Source organism: Entelurus aequoreus, linkage group LG05, assembly GCF_033978785.1.
Source record: "Entelurus aequoreus isolate RoL-2023_Sb linkage group LG05, RoL_Eaeq_v1.1, whole genome shotgun sequence".
In the NCBI taxonomy this organism is placed as follows: Eukaryota; Metazoa; Chordata; class Actinopteri; order Syngnathiformes; family Syngnathidae; genus Entelurus; species Entelurus aequoreus.
This window is the reverse complement of record NC_084735.1, coordinates 10,653,642-10,672,207: the sequence shown is the minus strand read 5'-3', so window position 1 is coordinate 10,672,207 and position 18,566 is coordinate 10,653,642. Positions and strand designations below refer to the sequence as shown.

The following is an 18,566-nucleotide window of genomic DNA, read 5'->3' as shown; positions in this document are numbered from 1 at the left end:
ACAATACCAATATCTGCACTGCCCCTTATAGGCCCTAGGGCTGGCCAGTGCACAATACCAATATCTGCACTGCCCCCTATAGGCCCTAGGGCTGGCCAGTGCACAATATCAATTCAATCGATGGCCAGCAGGTCGTCGCACCGACTTAGTATCGAATAACGTGACGATGACGCAAGAAATGACGTACGTGTGAAGTGTCTCGACAATGCGCAGCCGTGCCGCGTGACTCACGAGCCCGTGGCGCGGATGTAAACAAGGGGCGGGCTCAGGTAGGCCAAGCCTGCGCATGCGCATGCGCATGCGCATTGGCAGAGAGAGAGAGAGAGAGAGAGTCAAATGATGAATGTGTACCCGCGCTGACGACGCAGCGTCTATGCGCAGGAAGTCAGACGAGCACCGCGTCGTCGTCGTCGTCGTCGTCGTGCCGCCATAGCAGCTGCACACGTCACCGCGTCTGATCCTTTCAGCACCGGACAGCGACCGCAGCTCCGCGCAGCCGCAGCGAGGAGGTCGTGCGGCGGGTGAGGATGCCACTAATGTTGGATGTGAAGACGCCCTTGGACCCACGGGCCTGTCGTGCGTGGGTGGTAAGCAACTGCGCAATTGTCTGCTCATGTCTCCTCTCTCTCTCTTCCAGTCCGGCCCTTTCTCGGCTAGGGGCGATGCGCGGCTAGATGACGTCACCACAGCCACTGGACTGATATAGCAGCGCCACACCTCCTCCTCCTCCTCTTGTCTCTCCTCCTCTCCTCCATCCCCCCCCCGCAGGCACCATGGGGAACCGAGGCATGGAGGATCTGATCCCGCTGGTCAACAAGCTGCAGGACGCCTTCAGCTCCATCGGCCAGGCCTGCAACTTGGACCTGCCGCAGATCGCCGTGGTGGGCGGGCAGAGCGCGGGCAAGAGCTCCGTGCTGGAGAACTTTGTGGGCAGGTAAGAAGGTAATCCTGGCTCACCCTGAGCGTGCACGACTTAAGGAGCTCTGCTGGTGTGGTGGCCTTCAATCTTGTCATTCATCACACACACACACACACACACACACACACACACACACACACACACACACACACACACACACACACACACACACACAATTCTGAGAAATGCGGGTAAACATGTTTAGTGTTGGATATTAGTGAAGAGTAGTGTGTGTGGATGGTTGACAGGTCAGAATCGGGTACAAAATGGCACAAAACTTTGAGTATTTACTAGAGATGTCCGATAATATCGGTCTGCCGATATTATCGGCCGATAAATGCGTTAAAATGTAATATCGGAAATTATCGGTATCGTTTTTTTTATTATCGGTATCGTTTTTTTTGTTTTTGTTTGTTTTTTTATTAAATCCACATAAAAAACACAAGATACACTTACAATTAGTGCACCAACCCAAAAAACCTCCCTCCCCCATTTACACTCATTCACACAAAAGGGTTGTTTCTTTCTGTTATTAATATTCTGGTTCCTACATTATATATCAATATATATCAATACAGTCTGCAAGGGATACAGTCCGTAAGCACACATGATTGTGCGTGCTGCTGGTCCACTAATAATACTAACCTTTCACAGTTAATTTTACAAATTTTCATTAATTACTAGTTTCTATGTAACTGTTTTTATATTGTTTTACTTTCTTTTTTATTCAAGAAAATATTTTTAATTTATTTATCTTATTTTATTTGATTCATTTTTTTAAAAAGTACCTTATCTTCACCATACATGGTTGTCCAAATTAGGCATAATAATGTGTTAATTCCACGACTGTTTATATCGGTTGATATCGGTATCGGTTGATATCGGTATCAGTAATTAAAGAGTTGGACAATATCGGATATCGGCAAAAAGCCATTATCGGACATCCCTAGTATTTACGGCATTTTATAACTTTGAATACATTCATTCATTTGAGTGGGAATTTACTGGAAATTTGGGGGGGAAATGTTGACGTAGTAACAGTATGAATTAAGAATGGGTATTTCTTTCTTACTTTTCACATTGTCTAAATGGGTTGTTGTGTGTAGAATTTTGAGGACAAAAAGGAGTAAGTTCCAAGGTGGAATAAGACTATATCACAACCAAATGTGTGAAAGGTGAAGCACTGTGGATGCTCTGTATCTTCTCAAGGGTCAAGTCTGTAGCAATAAAACTTGGTTATGCTTTAGAGTAGTCAGTGTAAAGCTTGTCATTTATCTATATATACCTGTGTGTGTGTGTGTGTGTGTGTGTGTGTGTGTGTGTGTGTGTGTGTGTGTGTGTGTGTGTGTGTGTGTGTGTGTGTGTATGTATATATATATATATATATATATATATATATATATATATATATATATATATATATATATATATATATATATATATATATATATATATATATATATATATATATATATATATATATATATATATATATATATACACACACACACACACACACACACACACACACATATATATATATATATATATATATATATATATATACACACATACGTATATGTATAGATATATATACATTATATATACACACACACATACTGTATATATATACATATATATATATATATATATATATATACTTATACACATATATATGTATGTATGTATATATATATATATATATATATATATATATATATATATATATATATATATATATATATATATATATATATATATATATATATATATATATATATATATATATATGGGGTGTGGGGAAAAATCGATTCGAATTCGAATCGCGATTCTCACGTTGTGCGATTCAGAATCAATTCTTTTTTTTTTTTAAATCGATTTTTTAATTTTTTTTTAATGAATCAATCCAACAAAACAATACACAGCAATACCATAACAATGCAATCCAGTTCCAAAAGCAAAGCCGAGCCAGCAACACTCAGAAGTGCAATAAACAGAGCAATTGAGAGGAGACACAAACACCACACAGAACAAACCAAAAGTAGTGAAACAAAAATGAATATTATCAACAACAGTATCAATATTAGTTACAATTTCAACATAGCAGTGATTAAAAATCCCTCATTGACATTATCATTAGACATTTATAACAAATAAAATAAAAGAACAATAGTGTGACAGTGGCTTACACTTGCATCACATCTCATAAGCTTGACAACACACTGTGTCCAATATTTTCACAAAGATAAAATAGGTCATATTTTTGGTTCATTTAATAGTTAAAACAAATGTAAACAATGGATCCCATATTCCAATATATGAGTCATTATTATCTAAACTAAATGCAGTTTTTTCTACTAATATCATCTCCATAGCTTGTGTGTACCAGTCAGTATGAGTTGGACTATCAACATCTACCCATTTTTTTAATGTTACCCTTTTTGTTATTATGCATATAGAAAGAAATGCATTTTTACTCTTTGATGACACGTTACTAAATTGATGGAGATCCCCAAGAATACAAGTTTGCAGTGTCATTGGGATGTTTATATTAAGGACTGTGATTGCTTCTTTTGTTGTTTTCAACCATTACTCTTTTATTCTCTGACATTCCCACAATAAATGAACAAGAGTTGCCTCACTTTATACATAACTTGCTATCTACTACACCAATTTTAAACAGTTGAGCAGATGTAAAATACAATCTATTCAATATCTTAAATTGAGTCAGTTTATCTTTAATGCTTCTAAAGGGCTTATTGGCATTTTTCCAAATATCATTCCATGATATGTCTCTTTCATCTAAAATGTTTAAGTCCATCATCCATTTCCGAACACATGCATCATTTGCATTTCTAGTGTGGTGTTCATTTATTATTCCATAAAATAGTTTAATTAATTTCTTAATTGTATCTTGATTAAAAAGTGCATCTTCCAGTTCATGGCTATTTAAAGACATACTTTCAGAGGATATGCATTTATTTACAGCGTGTTTTAAAGAGATAAAATGTAAAAAAAAAAAATTCTGGGTACATTATATTGATCAACTAAATCATTGAACGGTTTAAAAGAGTTTTTATTAATAATATGATGAGGTTTAGTAATACCTCTGTCTTTCCATGTTGTCCATTTAACCACATTTTTATTAATGATGATATTAGGATTCATCCACACCAGACTCTGTCATCCATGTCTTTATGGACCTTGCTTTGTGCACTGGTGCACAGTCATGTTGGAAGAGGAACGGGCCCCCTCCAAACTGTTCCCACAAGGTTGGGAGCATGAAATTGTCCAAAATGTTTAGGTATCCTGGAGCATTCAAAGTTCCTTTCACTGGAACTAACTCCTGAAAAACAACCCCACACCATAATTCCTCCTCCATCAAATTTTGACGTGCTTTTCCACCACTGCATCCCATGCTTTGCATTGGACTTGGTGATGTCTGGCTTAGATGCAGCTGCTCGACCATGGAAACCCATTCCATGAAGCTCTCTGCGTACTGTGCGTGGGCTAATTGGAAGGTGACATGAAGTTTGGAGCTCTGTAGCAAGAAAGTCTTTGCACTATGCTGACCTCTCTGTCAGTTTACCTGGCCTACCACTTGGTGGCTGAGTTGCTGTTGTTCCCAAACTCTTCACTTTTCTTAGAATAAAGTTGACTTTGGAATATTTAGGAGCCAGGACTGGTGGCATCCTATGACAGTTCCATGCTGGAAATCACTGAGAGCGGCCCATTCTTTCACACATGTTTGTAGAAACAGTCTCCATGCCTAAGTGCTTGATTTGATACACCTGTGATTTTGATGTGTTTGTCTTGTTGCTCAGGGACTTCCTGCCCCGTGGGTCTGGCATCGTCACCCGCAGGCCCCTGGTCCTGCAGCTCATCAGTGCCAGTGCAGGTGTGTTGGAGCACAAATCATCCTCAGAGATCTTGTCATGTGGACGTCCCACTCTGGTATCACGTCAGCACTCATCTCTATCGCCCTCTCTCTCTCCTGGCAGAGTGGGCCGAGTTTCTCCACTGCAAAGGGAAGAAGTTCACCGACTTCGACGAGGTGCGCCAGGAGATCGAGGCGGAGACGGACCGAGCCACCGGCGGCAACAAGGGCATCTCTCCCGTGCCCATCAACCTGCGCGTCTACTCCCCAAACGGTGAGAAACAACTCTTCTTTCACACAAGTCGTCCTCATTTGCTGGCTTCATAGAGAGGGAAAAGATGGAGGTTGAAGACGTCATTGGTCACAAAGATGGTGCAGCAGCTACATCTCACCCAGAATGACATCCTCAGTGTTCACAGCCTCTAAAAATGAATGTGGAGAAATCACTGCACGTAAGCCATGATATTACACACCTTGGATCCCTCAGGCATCAAAAAGCCACATCAGTGTGTAAAGGATATCACCACATGGGCTCAGGAACACTTCAGAAAACCACTGTCAGTAACTACAGTTGGTCGCTACATCTGTAAGTGCAAGTTAAAACTCTACTATGCAAAGCCATAGCCATTTATCAACAACACCCAGAAACGCCGTAGGCTTCGCTGGGCCTGAGCTCATCTAAGATGGACTGATACAAAGTGGAAAAGTGTTCTGTGGTCTGACGAGTCCACATTTCAAATTGTTTTAGAAACTGTGGACCAAAGAAGAAAAGAAACATCCGGACTGTTCTAGGGTGAAAGTGTAAAAGGCAGCATGTGTGATGGTATGGGGGTGTATTAGTGGCCAAGACATGGGTAACTTACACATCTGTGAAGGCGCCATTAATGCTGAAAGGTAGATACAGCTTTTGGAGCAACATATGTTGCCATCCAAGCAAAGTTACCATGGACGCCCCTGCTTATTTCAGCAAGACAATGCCAAGCCACGTGTTACAACAGCGTGGCTTCATAGTAAGAGTGCGGGTACTAGACTGGCCTGCCTGTAGTCCAGACATTGAAAATGTATGAAGGCTAAAATATGAGAAGGGAGACTGTTGAACAACTTAAGCTGTACATCAAGCAAGAATGGGAAATAATTCCACTTCAAAAATGTGTCTCCTCAGTTCCCAAACCTTTACTGAGTGTTGTTAAAAGGAAAGGCCATGTAACACACTGGTAAAAATGCCTCTCTTGCAATGTGTTGCTGCCATTACATTCTAAGTTCATGATTATTTGCAGAAAAAAATTAGTTTGTCAGTGTGAACATGAAATATCTTGTCTTTGCAGTCTATTCAATTGAATATAAGTTGAAAAGGATTTGTTGTATTCTCTTTTTATTGACCATTTACACAACCTGACAACTTCACTGCTTGTGTAGTTAGTATATCCTCCATGGCTTTATGACACACCTCCAATATTCTTCTCAAATGGAGCCTCATCTTCTGCCCACAGTTCTGAACCTGACTCTCATCGACCTGCCGGGCATCACCAAGGTGCCAGTTGGAGACCAGCCTGCCGACATCGAGCAGCAGATCAGGGAAATGATCATGCAGTTCATCACCAGGGAGAGCTGCTTGGTCCTGGCCGTCACACCCGCCAACTCTGACCTTGCCAACTCCGACGCCCTCAAACTGGCAAAGGACGTTGATCCCCAAGGTAAGACCACAGGAAGTGATCCCCAAGCTAAGACCATAGGGAATGATCCCCAAGGTAAGACCACAGGGAATGATCCCCAAGCTAAGACCACAGGGAATGATCCCCAAGGTAAGACCACAGGGAATGATCCCCAAGGTAAGACCACAGGGAATGATCCCCAAGGTAAGACCACAGGGAATGATCCCCAAGGTAAAACCACATGTAGTCATCGCCAAGGTAAAACCACAGGAAGTGATCCCCAAGGTAAGACCACAGGGAATGATCCCCAAGGTAACACCACAGGGAATGATCCCCAAGGTAACACCACAGGGAATGATCCCCAAGGTAAAACCACAGGGATGATCCCCAAGGTAAAACCACAGGGAAGTGATCCCCAAGGTAAAACCACAGGGAATGATCCCCAAGGTAAGACCACAGGGAATGATCCCCAAGGTAAGACCACAGGGAATGATCCCCAAGGTAAGACCACAGGGAATGATCCCCAAGCTAAGACCACAGGGAATGATCCCCAAGCTAAGACCACAGGGAATGATCCCCAAGCTAAGACCACATGAAATGATCCTCAAGCTAAGACCACAGGGAATGATCCCCAAGGTAAAACCACATGTAGTCATCGCCAAGGTAAAACCACAGGAAGTGATCCCCAAGGTAAGACCACAGGGAATGATCCCCAAGGTAACACCACAGGGAATGATTCCCAAGGTAACACCACAGGGAATGATCCCCAAGCTAAGACCACAGGAAGTGATCCCCAAAGTAAAACCACAGGGAATGATCCCCAAGGTAAGACCACAGGGAATGATCCCCAAGGTAAGACCACAGGGAATGATCCCCAAGCTAAGACCACAGGGAATGATCTCCAAGCTAAGACCACATGAAATGATCCCCAAGCTAAGACCACATGAAATGATCCCCAAGCTAAGACCACAGGGAATGATCCCCAAGGTAAAACCACAGGGAACGATCCCCAAGCTAAGACCACATGAAATGATCCCCAAGCTAAGACCACATGAAATGATCCCCAAGCTAAGGCCACATGAAATGATCCCCAAGCTAAGACCACAGGAAGTCATCCCCAATGTAAAACCACAGGGATGATCCCCAAGCTAAAACTACAGGGATGATCCCCTCGGTAAAACCACAGGGAACGATCCCCAAGATAAGACCACAGGGAATGATCCCCAAGGTAAGACCACAGGAAGTGATCCCCAAGGTAAGACCACAGGAAGTGATCCCCAAGGTAAGACCACAGGAAGTGATCCCCAAGGTAAGACCACATGAAATGATCCCCAAGCTAAGACCACATGAAATGATCCCCAAGCTAAGGCCACATGAAATGATCCCCAAGCTAAGACCACAGGAAGTCATCCCCAATGTAAAACCACAGGGATGATCCCCAAGCTAAGACCACAGGGATGATCCCCTCGGTAAAACCACAGGGAACGATCCCCAATGTAAGACCACAGGAAGTGATCCCCAAGGTAAGACCACAGGGAACGATCCCCTAGGTAAGACCACAGGAAGTGATCCCCAAGGTAAGACCACAGGGATGATCCCCTAGGTAAAACCACAGGGAACGATCCCCAATGTAAGACCACAGGAAGTGATCCCCAAGGTAAGACCACAGGGAACGATCCCCAAGCTAAGACCACAGGGAATGATGCCCTCAACAATCATAGATAAAAGATGGAGAAGGACAGAAGGTATCAACAATGGTGGAGATGTGATGATGTGGTAGTTTGACCTTCAGCCAGCAGAGGGAGACACAGGAGAGGAGGAAGGAAGCAGAGTCTTTGTGTTGAAAAGGGAGAGGAGAGAGAAGTTCACTGCCAACAAGGCAACAAGGAGTAGAAGCCTGGGGTGAGCCAGAAGGTCCATGAGGACCATGGACAGGATGGTTTATAAGTCTGGTGTTTACCTTCAACCTGGCATGTTTCATGTGGCCTCAAGAGGGTGAACGTTGATGAGGGAAGGATGGGAGTGCAGAGGTCAAGTGTGGATGCGGAGTGTGGAGGAACATGATCTTTGGTGTCCTTTCATGTAACTGTGTGATCTTTGGTGTCCTACCAGGTCTGAGAACGATCGGAGTGATCACCAAACTGGACTTGATGGACGAGGGCACAGATGCCCGAGACGTGCTGGAGAACAAGCTGCTGCCACTGAGAAGAGGTGTGTGTGTTAGAAGCCATGTCTCCCAGGATGAGATGTTCCTCTCTGTGTGTGTTAGAAGCCATGTCTCCCAGGATGAGATGTTCCTCTTTGTGTGTGTTAGAAGCCATGTCTCCCAGGATGAGATGTTCCTCTCTGTGTGTGTTAGAAGCCATGTCTCCCAGGATGAGATGTTTCTCTGTGTGTGTGTTAGAAGCCATGTCTCCCAGGATGAGATGTTCCTCTCTCTGTGTGTGTTAGAAGCCATGTCTCCCAGGATGAGATGTTCCTCTCTGTGTGTGTTAGAAGCCATGTCTCCCAGGATGAGATGTTCCTCTCTGTGTGTGTTAGAAACCATGTCTCCCAGGATGAGATGTTCCTCTCTGTGTGTGTTAGAAGCCATGTCTCCCAGGATGAGATGTTCCTCTCTGTGTGTGTTAGAAGCCATGTCTCCCAGGATGAGATGTTCCTCTCTGTGTGTGTTAGAAACCATGTCTCCCAGGATGAGATGTTCCTCTCTGTGTGTGTTAGAAGCCTTGTCTCCCAGGATGAGATGTTCCTCTCTGTGTGTGTTAGAAGCCATGTCTCCCAGGATGAGATGTTCCTCTCTGTGTGTGTTAGAAGCCATGTCTCCCAGGATGAGATGTTCCTCTCTGTGTGTGTTAGAAACCATGTCTCCCAGGATGAGATGTTCCTCTCTGTGTGTGTTAGAAGCCATGTCTCCCAGGATGAGATGTTCCTCTCTGTGTGTGTTAGAAGCCATGTCTCCCAGGATGAGATGTTCCTCTCTGTGTGTGTTAGAAGCCTTGTCTCCCAGGATGAGATGTTCCTCTCTGTGTGTGTTAGAAGCCATGTCTCCCAGGATGAGATGTTCCTCTCTGTGTTCTTCTGGTCCCCAGGCTACATTGGGGTGGTAAACCGCAGTCAGAAGGACATCGATGGAAAGAAAGACATCAAGGCAGCTCTGGAAGCGGAGAGGAAGTTCTTCTTCACCCACCCGTCTTACAGGCACATGGCAGACAAGATGGGGACTCCCCGCCTGCAGAGGGTGCTCAACCAGGTGCACATTCGGGATTGATCACTTATCAGTAGATCTTCACTCCCATGATGAAGGAGAAATGCACTTCTTACAGTTTCTATCCAATCAGAACCGTCCCAGTATCAAAGTGTTCTCACTGGTCTCCCTCAAAAGTAAAACTACAAAGAAATATCTGAGATTACCCAGAATTCCCGGTTTCCCGGGACATGTTGCCCATTGAAAATAAATGGGCCAATTTTGAAACATGCACAATTGCCACATTTTTCACCCGATTGGAAGCGTTCTACCACCCACAAAAAAATTCCAGGAATTGCCTGATTCCCCTGTTTTCCAAAGCCCTATTTTCTCCTTTTGCTGAAATGTTTCCACAGTCCACATTTTTCTAATGTTTTTGGCCATTCCACCTTCAAAAAATTCCTCTTATTTGGAACAACAAACGCTCCTACTTTGTTTCGCATAAATTTCCGGTTTTCTTGAAATTCCAGGAATTCTGAAATACCCATTCTCAATTCAAACTGTTACTATGTCAACATGTTCTACCGATTTGAACCATTCCAACACCAACCCGTTTATATCATCTACGACAATTGTGCTAGTATCAATATTTTCAAAAATGTCCTGTTTTCCCGAAATTCCCAAATTTCCAGGAAATTCCCATTCAAACTCATAATTCTACAATGCCCAAAATTCTCTAAATGTTGTGCCATTTTTAAACCAGATTCCAACCTTTCAACCATCCACCCACACTACTCTTCCCAAGTATCGAATGCAAAACATGTTTTCCCTTTCCCCAAATTCCCTGTTTTCCTGGAATTTCCCATTGACAATGAATGGGCAGTATACAAACTTCTCCATATCCCACATTTCTCACCCGATTTGAACCGTTCCAACATCCACACACTCCACTCACCCTGGACATTCAAGCTGTTTTTCAACCGTTTTTGACCCTTCAAAACATTCCTCTTATTTGGGACAACAAATACTCCTATTTTCCTGTATAAATTTCAGAAATTCCAGGAATTCCGAAATACCCATTCTCAATTCAAACTGTTACTACGTCAACATTTTTCAACTGATTTGGAAAAATTCCAACATCAACCAGTTTATATCATCTAGGACAATTGTGCGAGTTTCAATATTTTCAAAAAGTCCCAGTTTTCATGACATTCCCAAATTTCCAGGAATTTCCCATTCAAACACGTAGTTCTACAATGCCCTAAATTCTCTAAATGTTGTGCCATTTTTAAACCCGATTCCAACCTTTCAACCATCCACCCACACTACTCTTCCCATGTATTGAATGCAAAACATGTTTTCCCTTTCCCCAAATTCCATGTTTTCCTGGAATTTCCCATTGACAATGAGTGGGAAATATACAAACCTCTCCATATCCCACATTTCTCAACCAATTTGAAACCTTCCAACATCCACACACTCCACTCACCTTGGACATTCAAGCCGTTTTCAATATCAATATTTTCAAAAACTTCTAGTTTTCCCAAAATTCCCAAATTTCCAGGAAATTCCCATTCAAATTCATAGTTCTACAATGCCCTAAATTCTCTAAATGTTGTGCCATTTTTAAACTAGATTCCAACCTTTCAACCATCCACCCACACTACTCTTCCCAAGTAGCGAACGCAGAACATGTTTTCCTTTTCCCCAAATTTTCCCGGAATTTCCCATCGACAATGAGTGGGAAATATACAAACTTCCATATCCCACATTTTTCATCTGATTTGAATCGTTGCAACACTCCACTCACCCTGGACATTCAAGCCATTTTTCAACCGTTCTTGACCCTTCAAAACATTCCTCTTATTTGGGACAACAAATACTCCTATTTTTCTGTATACATTTCCGGTTTTCCTGAAATTCCAGGAATTCCGAAATACCCATTCTCAATTCAAACTGTTACTACGTCAACATTTTTCAACCAATTCCAACACCAAACCTTTCGTATCATCTAGCACATTTATGATAGTATCAATATTTTCAAATATCCATTTTTTCCCGAAATTCCCAAATTTCCAGGAAATTCACATTCATAGTTCTACAATGCCCAAAATTCTCTAAATGTTGTGCCATTTTTAAACCTGATTCCAACCTTTTAACCATCCACACATACTACTCTTCCCAAGTATCAAATGCAAAACATGTTTTCCCTTTCCCCAAATTCCTTGTTTTCCTGGAATTTCCAGGGATTCTTTCCCCATTGACAGTGAATGGGAAATATACAATCTACTGCATATCCCACATTTCTCACCCGATTTGAACCGTTCCAGCATCCACACACTCCACTCACCCTGGAAATTCAAGCTGTTTTTCAACCGGTTTTGACCCTTCAAAACATTCCTCTTATTTGGGACAACAAATACTCCTATTTTCCTGTATAAATTTCAGTTTTTCCAGAAATTCCAGGAATTCCGAAATACCCATTCTCAATTCAAACTGTTACTACGTCAACATTTTTCAACTGATTTGGAAAAATTCCAACATCAACCAGTTTATATCATCTAGGACAATTGTGCGAGTTTCAATATTTTCAAAAAGTCCCAGTTTTCATGACATTCCCAAATTTCCAGGAAATTCCCATTCAAACACGTAGTTCTACAATGCCCTAAATTCTCTAAATGTGCCATTTTTAAACCCGATTCCAACCTTTCAACCATCCACCCACACTACTCTTCCCATGTATCGAATGCAAAACATGTTTTCCCTTTCCCCAAATTCCATGTTTTCCTGGAATTTCCCATTGACAATGAGTGGGAAATATACAAACCTCTCCATATCCCACATTTCTCAACCAATTTGAAACCTTCCAACATCCACACACTCCACTCACCTTGGACATTGAAGCCGTTTTCAGTATCAATATTTTCAAAAACTCCTAGTTTTCCCCAAATTCCCAAATTTCCAGGAAATTCCCATTCAAATTCATAGTTCTACAATGCCCTAAATTCTCTAAATGTTGTGCCATTTTTAAACTAGATTCCAACCTTTCAACCATCCACCCACACTACTCTTCCCAAGTAGCGAACGCAGAACATGTTTTCCTTTTCCCCAAATTTTCCCGGAATTTCCCATCGACAATGAGTGGGAAATATACAAACTTCCATATCCCACATTTTTCATCTGATTTGAATCGTTGCAACACTCCACTCACCCTGGACATTCAAGCCATTTTCCAACCGTTCTTGACCCTTAAAAACATTCCTCTTATTTGGGACAACAAATACTCCTATTTTTCTGTATACATTTCCGGTTTTCCTGAAATTCCAGGAATTCCGAAATACCCATTCTCAATTACTACGTCAACATTTTTCAACCAATTCCAACACCAAACCTTTCGTATCATCTAGCACAATTATGCTAGTATCAATATTTTCAAATATCCATTTTTTTCCGAAATTCCCAAATTTCCAGGAAATTCACATTAATAGTTCTACAATGCCCTAAATTCTCTAAATGTTGTGCCATTTTTAAACCTGATTCCAACCTTTTAACCATTCACACATACTACTCTCCCAAGTATCAAATGCAAAACATGTTTTCCCTTTCCCCAAATTCCTTGTTTTCCTGGAATTTCCAGGGATTCTTTCCCCATTGACAGTGAATGGGAAATATACAATCTACTGCATATCCCACATTTCTCACCCGATTTGAACCGTTCCAACATCCACACACTCCACTCACCCTGGACATTCAAGCTGTTTTTCAACCGTTTTTGACCCTTCAAAACATTCCTCTTATTTGGGACAACAAATACTCCTATTTTCCTGTATAAATTTCAGTTTTTCCAGAAATTCCAGGAATTCCGAAATACCCATTCTCAATTCAAACTGTTACTACGTCAACATTTTTCAACTGATTTGGAAAAATTCCAACATCAACCAGTTTATATCATCTAGGACAATTGTGCTAGTTTCAATATTTTCAAAAAGTCCCAGTTTTCATGACATTCCCAAATTTCCAGGAAATTCCCATTCAAACACGTAGTTCTACAATGCCCTAAATTCTCTAAATGTTGTGCCATTTTTAAACCCGATTCCAACCTTTCAACCATCCACCCACACTACTCTTCCCATGTATTGAATGCAAAACATGTTTTCCCTTTCCCCAAATTCCATGTTTTCCTGGAATTTCCCATTGACAATGAGTGGGTAATATACAAACCTCTCCATATCCCACATTTCTCAACCAATTTGAAACCTTCCAACATCCACACACTCCACTCACCTTGGACATTCAAGCCGTTTTCAGTATCAATATTTTCAAAAACTCCTAGTTTTCCCAAAATTCCCAAATTTCCAGGAAATTCCCATTCAAATTCATAGTTCTACAATGCCCTAAATTCTCTAAATGTTGTGCCATTTTTAAACTAGATTCCAACCTTTCAACCATCCACCCACACTACTCTTCCCAAGTAGCGAACGCAGAACATGTTTTCCTTTTCCCCAAATTTTCCCGGAATTTCCCATCGACAATGAGTGGGAAATATACAAACTTCCATATCCCACATTTTTCATCTGATTTGAATCGTTGCAACACTCCACTCACCCTGGACATTCAAGCCATTTTTCAACCGTTCTTGACCCTTAAAAACATTCCTCTTATTTGGGACAACAAATACTCCTATTTTTCTGTATACATTTCCGGTTTTCCTGAAATTCCAGGAATTCCGAAATACCCATTCTCAATTACTACGTCAACATTTTTCAACCAATTCCAACACCAAACCTTTTGTATCATCTAGCACAATTATGCTAGTATCAATATTTTCAAATATCCATTTTTTTCCGAAATTCCCAAATTTCCAGGAAATTCACATTAATAGTTCTACAATGCCCTAAATTCTCTAAATGTTGTGCCATTTTTAAACCTGATTCCAACCTTTTAACCATTCACACATACTACTCTTCCCAAGTATCAAATGCAAAACATGTTTCCTTGTTTCCCTGGAATTTCCAGGGATTCTTTCCCCATTGACAGTGAATGGGAAATATACAATCTACTGCATATCCCACATTTCTCACCCGATTTGAACCGTTCCAACATCCACACACTCCACTCACCCTGGACATTCAAGCCAGCATGACTCCGGGGTCCGAAAATTCCCTGATTACCTGGATTTCCCGGAATTTCCCCCCATTGCGAATGAATAAGCAAATTACAAACCTTTCCATGTCGCACATTTCTCAGGCGATTGGAAAACTGAGCCAAATCTGACATGGGACTGTGTCAGGTTCAGGCACCAAACTATCTAGTAAACAAGACAAGAAGCAAGGAATAAAACAGAGACAGGATTCAATTTAGCTCATGAGAGCGTGTCGACCTGCACCCTCGTACGGTGTCACCCCGCCGCTCTGAGGCCTCCTCATTTATTTGGCCATTTCCTGATTACATGGCTGCAGCTGCTTCTAAGGGAAGGGGGGTCATAAATAGCTGCTGCGCTGGGTCATAAACAGTTCAAACAAAAAGGTGCTTGAAGCTGTGTCAGGTTTGCCCCCCTCTCTGCTTGTAGATTTCGGGTCCTGATGAGGTCCTTCCCGTGGCTGTCCAATAGATCAAAGAAACCGACACCTCCACGGCGCATCACATTTAGTTCCCATGACAACATTCACATGTTGCACAATGAGATGTGCACATTGGTGGAAAAACGAAGCGTAAAGACAAAATAGTGTGAAAAGAACCTTGATGATGCAGTACATTGTTCTCCACACTCATGTACCACATGAACATGATTGTACCTGACGTCCATTTGTTGCCATAGCAACTGACCAACCACATCCGGGACACCCTGCCAGCCTTCCGCAGCAAGCTGCAGTCCCAGCTGCTGGCTCTGGACAAGGAGGCGGAGGAATACCGGGGATACCGACCGGATGACCCGTCCCGCAAAACCAAGCAGCTGTTGCAGTCAGTAAACTCCTGTCTTATATTCTTTTACTTTCAATACTTTTAACGCTTTATATTTACTGATATCAACTTTGTTTTAACACTTTATATTTACTGATATCAACTTTGTTTTAACACTTTATATTTACTGATATCAACTTTGTTTTAACACTTTATATTTACTGATATCAACTTTGTTTTAACACTTTATATTTACTGATATCAACTTTGTTTTAACACTTTATATTTACTGATATCAACTTTGTTTTAACACTTTATATTTACTGATATCAACTTTGTTTTAACACTTATATTTACTGATATCAACTTTGTTTTAACACTTTATATTTACTGATATCAACTTTGTTTTAACGCTTTATATTTACTGATATCAACTTTGTTTTAACGCTTTATATTTACTGATATCAACTTTGTTTTAACGCTTTATATTTACTGATATCAACTTTGTTTTAACGCTTTATATTTACTGATATCAACTTTGTTTTAACACTTTATATTTACTGATATCAACTTTGTTTTAACACTTTATATTTACTGATATTAACTTTGATTTAACACTTTATATTTACTGATATCAACTTTGTTTTAACACTTTATATTTACTGATATCAACTTTGTTTTAACACTTTATATTTACTGATATCAACTTTGTTTAAACGCTTTATATTTACTGATATCAAATTTGTTTTAACACTTTATATTTACTGATATCAACTTTGTTTTAACGCTTTATATTTACTGATATCAACTTTGTTTTAACACTTTATATTTACTGATATCAACTTTGTTTTAACACTTTATATTTACTGATATCAACTTTGTTTTAACACTTTATATTTACTGATATCAACTTTGTTTTAACACTTTATATTTACTGATATCAACTTTGTTTTAACACTTTATATTTACTGATATCAACTTTGTTTTAACACTTTATATTTACTGATATCAACTTTGTTTTAACACTTTATATTTACTGATATCAACTTTGTTTTAACACTTTATATTTACTGACATCAACTTTGTTTTAACACTTTATATTTACTGATATCAACTTTGTTTTAACGCTTTATATTTACTGACATCAACTTTGTTTTAACACTTTATATTTACTGATATCAACTTTGTTTTAACACTTTATATTTACTGATATCAACTTTTTTTTAACACTTTATATTTACCGATATCAACTTTGTTTTAACACTTTATATTTATTGATATCAACTTTGTTTTAACACTTTATATTTATTGATATCAACTTTGTTTTAACACTTTATATTTACCGATATCAACTTTGTTTTAACACTTTATATTTACTGATATCAACTTTGTTTTAACACTTTATATTTACTGATATCAACTTTGTTTTAACACTTTATATTTATTGATATCAACTTTGTTTTAACACTTTATATTTACTGATATCAACTTTGTTTTAACACTTTATATTTACTGATATCAACTTTGTTTTAACACTTTATATTTACTGACATCAACTTTGTTTTAACGCTTTATATTTACTGATATCAACTTTGTTTTAACGCTTTATATTTACTGATATCAACTTTGTTTTAACGCTTTATATTTACTGATATCAACTTTGTTTTAACACTTTATATTTACTGATATCAACTTTGTTTTAACGCTTTATATTTACTGATATCAACTTTGTTTTAACGCTTTATATTTACTGATATCAACTTTGTTTTAACGCTTTATATTTACTGATATCAACTTTGTTTTAACACTTTATATTTACTGATATCAACTTTGTTTTAACGCTTTATATTTACTGATATCAACTTTGTTTTAACACTTTATATTTACTGATATCAACTTTGTTTTAACACTTTATATTTACTGATATCAACTTTGTTTTAACACTTTATATTTACTGATATCAACTTTGTTTTAACGCTTTATATTTACTGATATCAACTTTGTTTTAACGCTTTATATTTACTGATATCAACTTTGTTTTAACACTTTATATTTACTGATATCAACTTTGTTTTAACGCTTTATATTTACTGATATCAACTTTGTTTTAACACTTTATATTTACTGATATCAACTTTGTTTTAACACTTTATATTTACTGATATCAACTTTGTTTTAACACTTTATCTTTACTGATATCAACTTTCTCGGGCCTTTTTGTGTTCATGCAAAAATGCAACTTATGCAATTGTGGAAATGTCAACAATGTCAAAAATGAAGTGTGAATATTCACACCTTCCACCTCCACCCTCTCATGAGTGATGTCACGTCCGTGTTGGGCCCTAGGGCCGCACGCTTGTCCCGGACTGACCTTTGACCTCCGTCCTTCATGTCCATCCAGAATGGTGCAGCAGTTCTCCGTGGACTTTGAGAAGAGGATCGAGGGTTCAGGAGACCAGGTGGACACGGTGGAGCTGTCGGGTGGAGCCAAGATCAACCGCATCTTCCACGAGCGCTTTCCCTTTGAACTGGTCAAGGTGCTAACATCTTCATGCTAACATCTTCATGCTAACATCTTTATGCTAACATCTTTATGCTAACATCTTTATGCTAACATCTTCATGCTAACATCTTTATGCTAACATCTTCACGCTAACATCTTTATGCTAACATCTTCATGCTAACATCTTCATGCTAACATCTTTATGCTAACATCTTCACGCTAACATCTTCATGCTAACATCTTCATGCTAACATCTTTATGCTAACATCTTTATGCTAACATCTTTATGCTAACATCTTCATGCTAACATCTTTATGCTAACATCTTCATGCTAACATCTTCATGCTAACATCCCTGCACCTTTTAACTCTTTGCCAACACAACTAGTGTGTTGTATGTGTGACTACACAATAAGATGTGACTACACAATAAGATGTGACTACACAATAAGATGTGACTACACAATAAGTTGTGACTACACAATAAGGCAGCACTACTTCCTGCCAGTATTGTCAGCACTCTCTGCCTGC

At 39.7% G+C, this 18,566-nt stretch overlaps 1 protein-coding gene across 2 annotated transcripts in view; it reads left to right on the top strand.

Moving 5' to 3' along the window:
- Window positions 1-336: 336 nt before the first annotated feature.
- LOC133650154 (dynamin-3-like) overlaps window positions 337-18,566 on the top strand; it is a 52,418-nt gene continuing 34,188 nt past the window's right edge. Inside the window, exons 1-9 of one of the 2 annotated variants that reach the window (XM_062047072.1) lie at window positions 337-521; window positions 638-934; window positions 4,744-4,817; window positions 4,921-5,070; window positions 6,287-6,490; window positions 8,561-8,659; window positions 9,538-9,698; window positions 15,451-15,593; window positions 17,935-18,070. In XM_062047072.1, coding sequence (XP_061903056.1) covers window positions 774-934; window positions 4,744-4,817; window positions 4,921-5,070; window positions 6,287-6,490; window positions 8,561-8,659; window positions 9,538-9,698; window positions 15,451-15,593; window positions 17,935-18,070 — 1,128 coding nt within the window. In that variant the 5' untranslated portion in view covers window positions 337-521; window positions 638-773. The remainder of the gene's footprint in view (window positions 522-637; window positions 935-4,743; window positions 4,818-4,920; window positions 5,071-6,286; window positions 6,491-8,560; window positions 8,660-9,537; window positions 9,699-15,450; window positions 15,594-17,934; window positions 18,071-18,566) is intronic. The other variant, XM_062047073.1, reaches the window with a different exon arrangement.